General features: G+C 36.8%; 1 protein-coding gene across 1 annotated transcript; it reads left to right on the forward strand.

The window, feature by feature from the left end:
* The first annotated feature begins 202 nt into the window (after positions 1-202).
* On the forward strand, positions 203-5,815 carry LOC127524638 (trypsin-2-like). Its single transcript, XM_051916355.1, has 6 exons — positions 203-282; positions 1,988-2,138; positions 2,700-2,950; positions 4,690-4,826; positions 5,226-5,327; positions 5,670-5,815. The coding sequence occupies exons 1-6, from the start codon at positions 243-245 to the stop codon at positions 5,715-5,717; spliced, it is 729 nt and encodes a 242-aa protein (XP_051772315.1). The 5' UTR covers positions 203-242; the 3' UTR covers positions 5,718-5,815.
* The last annotated feature ends 1,982 nt before the right edge of the window (positions 5,816-7,797 follow it).

Raw genomic sequence — 7,797 nt, forward strand, 5'->3', positions numbered from 1 at the left:
ACACATGTATGTTTGAATATGTTGTTGAGTCAGAGGACAATCCAGGGTCAGCATAAAAATAATACAACTGATTCATTTTCTGTGCATTTTTATGTCTCTTAGATGAGATCTTTTTCCTGAGTATTCGATGGTATTGATTAATCACTGGGTCACAAGATTGTGATCTGACCCTCTGTGATCTATATAAATGATAAATGAGGGCAGTGAGGTGTTGGGTCATTGAACAGGATCATCAAGCCATCATGAGGTCTTTGGTTTTCCTTATGTTTCTCAGCACAGCATGTAAGTACAATAACCTGTAATGTAATAGCAGTGGTTTTCAAATGCTGGGTTAATGGCTTGTTGGATAGGGTCTTGTGCATCAGGGAAACTATTATTTAGCACAGATACTTTAGGGTCATTGACATACAAGAGTACCCAGGAAAAATATTTTAAAACTGTAGTTTAAAACACAATGCATTTAAAAAAAAAAAAAAAAAGTTTCAATTTCAAGTTTGAAATGTCATGTGGTTTAGCCATCAAGTAAAAAACAATGGAATGTATTTGAGTATTCAAATATAATCATTTATTTTTACAGAAGTTATAAATATATTTTGTAAAGTAAAAAGTATTATTAATATTTTTACAAATATCATGCATTATTAATTCATACATATTATGTTTTTTGGGAGTCGCTACATTACATTGTACAACCTGAACTAATCTTGCCATCATGTCATAAAAAGGATTAATTATGTGATATTTTATTTACTTATTGACCTGCACGGGTCCTATCTATGATATCATTTCCTGTTTTGTTTTTTTGTTGTTGTTTTTTTGCATGTTTATAGAAGTTTGTCATAATTATAATTGTAACATTTTTTTAAATATATTTTTAATCATATATCTGGAAAAAAGAATGAGCATGAAAACATAAATTAAATTAGATTTTAAGCACATTTTTGTTTTGCACTTTTCTATGATAAACAGTATAAGTTCTGAGTCGCAACTGATGTAAAATCTGGTTCCTTAAAGGCGCAATATGTAAGATTTTTAAAATAAAATATTCAAAAACCACTAGAACAGTGTTATATATTTTGTTGACTTGTGTACTTACATCATCCCAAATGTTTCCAAGAATGTTTAAATCCAGACAAATAAGCAATTTTAACCGGACTTCGGAACCGGATTTCACACGGACTGTGTGTCGCATATCAATGACATCATACCCGCGTTACCCTCGATTTTCGGTTTTATTTTGTCGCTTTAATATATTATGTGTTTTATTAGTCAGGTGAGCAACTGTTTGGATACATTCATTGACAGAAAACTAATCATGTTATATAAATTAACACAGTACGTCTTATTGTTTGAATCTCATTTTCTTGATTTACCATGAGTACCATGTTTTACCATGACTAATATCGATCTAGCTTACTGCAGTGTGCAACAAGTGTCTCATAGTAGCCACTGAGCGAACGCAGAGTAGCATTATAACAACTTTCAACACACCAATGTATCTAATATGATAAACAGCACTGCTTTACCCCACATATGCTTGACCGGAAGAAGCGGAAGCGGCGACTGTGGCATAATAATCGAGCTGTGCCATGTGTCGCGCTCATCTCTCAATCGCTCCAGCGGCCTCGTTCTGTTCCAACGGCTTTCAGCCACACCCTGCTTCATACTGCAGTAATGTTAATAAATATTTAATACATTAGCTCATCCATGAATATGATTTCTGCCTGAGTCTCATTGGATTCTTTCCAACAGCTCTAGACGTGAAAACAACACCTCCCATGATTCCCCGAAATCAAGGTGTCATCAAGCTACGCCTTTGTTTTGAATAAGCGACCTCTAGTGGCGAAAGATTACATATTGTGCCTTTAAGAAAAAAATTAATCTGCTTCCTAGTTTAAACGATAAATACTCATTAAATGTCTAACTATATGTACTGCGCTATAATTAACAATATCAGATGATGACAACAGACATTCAATGTATGCAGTTGCTGAAAATGATTTCAAGATTGTTGGAGGATATGAATGCAAGCCTCATTCCCAGCCCTGGATGGTGTTTCTGCGTGCGACTTCTCACCAATGCGGTGGAACCCTGATCAATCAGAACTGGGTTCTGTCAGCTGCCCACTGCTACAGCTCGTGAGTAACATCCATGTATAATCATAAAACAGTTTAGTTAGCTAACTGTTAAAGCTGGAGTCATTTCTGCACGACTGGCTAAAGCACATCTGTCTATTTTAAGGCCTGACACAACAGTGGTGAGTCAACCAACAGAGTGAGTTTGGGGCTCGTCTGTATGGGCAGAATATTTGTTCACTTGAAAATATAGAGCTCTATATAAAGTGAATCAGTCCCAGATTGTTAACTCATAAATGTGTTCACCATTATTCAACAAAAGTTTTTCCACAACATTCTAAATCAGTCATTTGAATAGGCTACCAGCAGTTAATCATAGGTTAGTTGGGTTAGTCATATAGCCTACAATTTGACCCAGAATCTGCCCCACCTAAACTTAAGGTCAGGAGTTGTTTCTGGGGCGGGGGCATCTTTTTGTCTGGGGGAGTGTATGAATGAAATTAGTTTGAAACAGTCATTTTTGGTAGCGCTAATGTCACAGTTAAGTTCCTCACACAAGGGAAAATAACATTCAGGTTTGTGAGTAAATAATGACCGCATTTTCTTTTTTTCTCTCTCTGTTAGCCATATAGAGGTTCGTCTGGGTAAACACAACATTGCGGAGGATGAGAGTAGCGAGCAGTCCATCCTTTCTGAGCTTGTCATTCCTCACCCCCAGTTTGAGTCTTCCACCCTTGACAATGACATCATGCTGATAAAGTTGAGCAAACCTGCGACTCTCAGTGAGAATGTGAAGCCTCTGGACTTGCCCAAAAGCTGTGCTCCTCCTGATACCATGTGCAGAGTCTCCGGCTGGGGAATCACCATGAGCGAGAGTGAGTTCATCCATAATGTCTTCTTATGTAGGGCTCGGACAGCTGTTTGATAGTTTTCGTAATATTATTCTGCTTGATAGTGGTGGCTCCAAATGACTTGCTGACAAATGTTTTTCAAATGTCTCTAAAATAGTTTTGTTAAAGTCAGTGTAAAGGCAATTCAGAGATTTGTTTCTAAACGCATTATAAATGTTAGAAATGTAATCCTGAAAACACTTTACAAAGACTGTGAACTATGTAGTACTGAATTGTGGAGTTAGACCGTTAAACAGTTTTTCACCATTTTTGTGTTCAGGATTTTTTGGGTGGGTGTGAAATCATGGCTCGATGAAGCACTGGAGTCACTGAACATGGCCCCGCCCTAACACTACAATAACTAGAGCGTGTTAGCATCAGGGTTCGCACGCTCAATCGCGAGTTACTGTCATTACTACAGCCTACAGTTTGCTAGCTAGCTATGCATATTTACCTTGAGATAATTTACAAAACAGCTTGGTCTCCTTATTTAAATTTCCTAAAAACGATGATATCAAGAAGAGGTATATTAATTTTGTGAAGAGCCATCTTGACTAAACTTTCATCAGAGACAACTGGGATTCACTGATAATCCACTGTTACTGGTGAATGGGGCCGAACTGATCTCCCGCCCCAGCCTTCATCCTCCCGTCCCGCCGACTACTGGTGATGGGGCCGGACCGACTATCTCTCATCCCGGCCTTCATCCAATACTCCCATCCCACCGATATCTGGTGCCATTGTCATGAGAAATCGAGTCCCCCCCAGGAATCGAGTCTCCTAAAAGTCCGTTTAAACAATGGAATCACTCAGGCTCCTAAAGGAGACCCAATTCCTGGGGGGACATGATTTCTCATCACACCATCATCAGCAGTACGTGCCCACCAATGACTGTAAGTTTTCCCGCGAGAGGGCGTGGTTTCAGCGCAGCCAGCAGACACGCCCCCAGCATTTTAGAGTAGAGAATACTGCTTATTTTTTAAAGATTTTAATTACTTCCTTTTTTTTTTTTTTTTTATCATTTAAATTTGGCTCGTGTTAATAGCACATTTTTCTGTGGTGTGACAAACTCAGAACACATATTATTGCTTTACACGTGCATTTTTTTTCTGAGAAGCAATAGAAGATTATTTTAATGATTATTTAATGGTTTTCTTTCTTCATTTTCTTTCTTCATTATGATCGCAGGACACTTATGAACAGATTGAAATGCCATTATTTACTGAAAATGCAACACACTCGCATAGCAAAATGTTGGCGAAATTGAACGATCGGTTAGTTCACCTAAAAAGGAAAATTTGATGAAAATGTACTCATGCTCAGGCCATCCAAGATGTAGATGAGTTTGTTTCTTCATCAGAACAGATTCAGAGAAATTTAGTATTACATCACTTGCTCACCAATGGGTCCTCTGCAGTGAATTAGTGCCGTGAGAATGAGAGTCCAAATAGTAGCTATAATAATCCACAAGTAATCCACACGACTCCAATCCATCAATAAGAAACAAATCCATCATTAAGGCATTTTAACTTTAAACTGTTGCTTCTGACCAAAATAGTCCAAAATCCATAATAGCTTCCTCCAGTGAAAAAGTTAATTGATGGTTAATTGATGGACTGGAATGAATCGATTTACAAAAATTATTGAGAAATATATCACAGTAGTCATTGACATGATTTTCTGTTGAAATCTCACAGTCTGTTCACTTTCGAATTTCTTTGTAGCCACTGATTCTGATAAGCTGCAGTGTCTGAATCTTCCCATCATCTCCGATCGTGACTGTAACATTTCCTACACTGGCCTAATCACTGGCTCCATGTTCTGCGCTGGATACCTGGAGGGAGGAAAGGGCGTTTGCCAGGTAGCGGATGATAGACACATTACTATGCCTTTTATATAATGCATTTAATCAAAGACGGACATTGCACTGATCTCCAAACATGGTCTTAACTGGTTCTTGTAAAAAAAAATATCGGTAACACTTCAGTATGGGGAACAATTATCACTTTTAGCCTGCTTTTTGACTGTTTATTAGTGCTTATAAAGCAGATATTAATGCCTTAATCTGCATGACCATAATTCTACATCCATTAATCCTACCTAATACCTGAATTTAACCACTACAACAACTACCTTACTAACTATTAATAAGCAGTAAATCAGAAGTTTATTGAGGGAAAAGTCATAGTTACTAGTGAATGTGTGTTTCCCATACCAAAGTGTTACCAAAATATTTAATCCTCATTCTTGTCCCACTCAGGGTGACTCTGGTGGTCCTATGGTGTGTAATGGTGAGATACAGGGTATTGTGTCAGCGGGTGGCCGTTGTGCTGGAAAAGATCAGCCTGGTATTTTTACTAAGGTATGATGACAGCATTTTAAAAGCTCAACTGCATCTATCTCCCTAATAGCACACATACATCTATCTATTTATCTGCACTTTGATCGTATTATAAAATAGCATTAAACTGCATTGCATACAGTGACTTGAATATAATGGAAATGTTTAAAAATTCTCAAATGATTTTGATATTTTTGTGGTCAAAATTTCAAGGTGGTATACTGTCTTGAGCTCTATTAGAAGAAAATGTTTAATTAAAAGTCTTATTATCTAATGAAATCCGCAATATTTGATGTAATAGAAATGTTTATCTATGATGTTCAAAATATAATACTCTGTATAATCTCGCTCATTCTCCACTAGGTCTGCCTGTTCAACACCTGGATCACTGAGACTATAAACAAATACTAAAAACTGCTTAAGATTCCACACAACTGAATATTCCCAGTGTGAAACCTGTCGACAGTTTATATTGATTTAATGTGCAAATAAAATAATTTGAAGAATTATGTTGATGAGTCTTCCTTTCTCTAATGAATACATAAAACCTACTGAATCACACTGAATATGGTCAGTGTTTTACTGAATCTGCTTAACTACAGTGACCAAATTAACTTTAATATAAACTATATACATTGTTTTTGTTGTCAGAAGAGATTAACTAACCATTCAGAGCCCCCAGATTTGATGGATTGGCAAACTAAAATCTACAGGTGTGCATGAGAATTAATTTAAGAAATTATCATTTTAATTTAAAAAGTGTACTTTTTGTAGTATAAGAATGTTTAAATAGTGAAATGTTCATAAAATCAACACATATTATTATTAGTATTTGATGAATGTTCTCATAGTGTTGGCAGAAAACATTCTTTGAACTACATTGTTCAAATGTCCTTTAAATATTAAGGATCACTAGTTTTCTGGTTTAAAAAAAAAATGGCTTAAAGTTGCATGTTACACAGCAAAAACCCCTGTGTTTAATGAACACTGTTCAGTGTTCATACTGTATGTCCACACTACAGAGTGTTAAAATAACACTGAAGCAGTGCTGGAGTTTATTAGATAATTAAGTGATGATTGAGCATTAGTGATGACACACTTAAGGGAAGAGGAACAAACATTTGAAGTAACCATTGTGGTGATTAGTGGTTCCTGTAGTTGGGCTCTTGACCCTTGATTGTTTTGTTAGTTTTTTCTCTGGCTGCTTTGACAGCATGTTCTGAAAACACCTTTCTTGAGAATTGCAATTGCTGAAAGAGAAAGATCAATAGCCCAACTAAAGCAAACACCGATCTCCATAATGGTGACATCAAACAAAACAGTTTCAATAAAACGCCAACATTCTGTTTATCTCAATAAGAACTTCTGTAGATGTATTTTATCTTCAGTTGATTTCATGTGATTTTTATGTTTTTGGAATGTTGCAAATCAAGGTTCTTATAATGTTGAGTTGTTAAGTTGAAAGAAGGTTTCTGGAATGTCATACTAGCCTTAAAAAACATTCCACCAACATTAAGAAAACTGGACATTTTAACATTCCCATAACCAAAACTGAACATTTGGAAAATGTTCTTAGAACAAAAATTGTTGGCTGGGAACACACTTGATCTGGTGATCTCATTTGACAATAAACACATGACTACGACAATATATGGTTTATCTGTGTTCTTCAATCTATCTCGGGTATTTTCATAAGAATAAAAATGCAATGCTAATCGGCATAGCATTAATTACAATATAATACTACAAAACAATATATTTTCTGGCTCATCCTGTGATGAAGCCACTTCTGATCCCAAATGGAAGTTGTTTTAAACACTCTACTGATGTTATGAAGTGAGTTTGGAGTAAAACGTAATGTTTGGCGCATTTTGCTTTTCAAATGCACATCATAAGTGATTCAAACTCAGAGCTTGCAGAGACTGAGCCGCATATACCGAACCAATCAAGCTGCTCCTCACTATGAAACATTATTGTTTATAACAATATAAACATTACATCTGAGCAGATATTCACGAACACAGTATTTTACAGTAAACTAAGCATTCTAATATTCATCGTGTTACAGAGTAAATGCTCATTACTTTTATATCGTACTGTTTTATATTATAGAGAATAAAAACATCTTTGTGTCTGTCACAGACACGCCAGGCTCTACACTCACCCAATCACATCGCACTCCCTCTCCTGAGTACTGACAAGCCACACCTGACGCTCATTCACCACAGCCACATATAAGTCACGCCAGTTCACTCAGTCACTGTCCGGTCTCGTTAACACATACCAGTGTTCACTTACCTCCAGGACTCCCTACTCGACTACTTACCTATCTCCTGCGTCTTCAGTGATTCCCAGTGTCTCCTCGTCTCCTGTGCTTCTCCTGTGTGTTCGTCTGCTCCTCGTCTCCCGGTATCCACGCTCCCTAGAGAACACAGACAAGTATCAGTTCCAGTTCATCGGCTCATCAACCCATTCATCTGCCTTCACTCAC

Source organism: Ctenopharyngodon idella, chromosome 13 (assembly GCF_019924925.1).
Source record: "Ctenopharyngodon idella isolate HZGC_01 chromosome 13, HZGC01, whole genome shotgun sequence".
Taxonomy (NCBI): Eukaryota; Metazoa; Chordata; class Actinopteri; order Cypriniformes; family Xenocyprididae; genus Ctenopharyngodon; species Ctenopharyngodon idella.

What these genes read in the sequence shown, in the direction of transcription:
- LOC127524638 (XM_051916355.1), top strand. Translation starts at nt 243, where the DNA reads ATGAGGTCTTTGGTTTTCCTTATGTTTCTCAGCACAGCAT. An exon ending in GCTGCCCACTGCTACAGCTC is followed by an intron (nt 2,139 to 2,699) that starts GTGAGTAACATC and finishes TCTCTCTGTTAG; the next exon opens with CCATATAGAGGTTCGTCTGG. An exon ending in AGCCTGGTATTTTTACTAAG is followed by an intron (nt 5,328 to 5,669) that starts GTATGATGACAG and finishes ATTCTCCACTAG; the next exon opens with GTCTGCCTGTTCAACACCTG.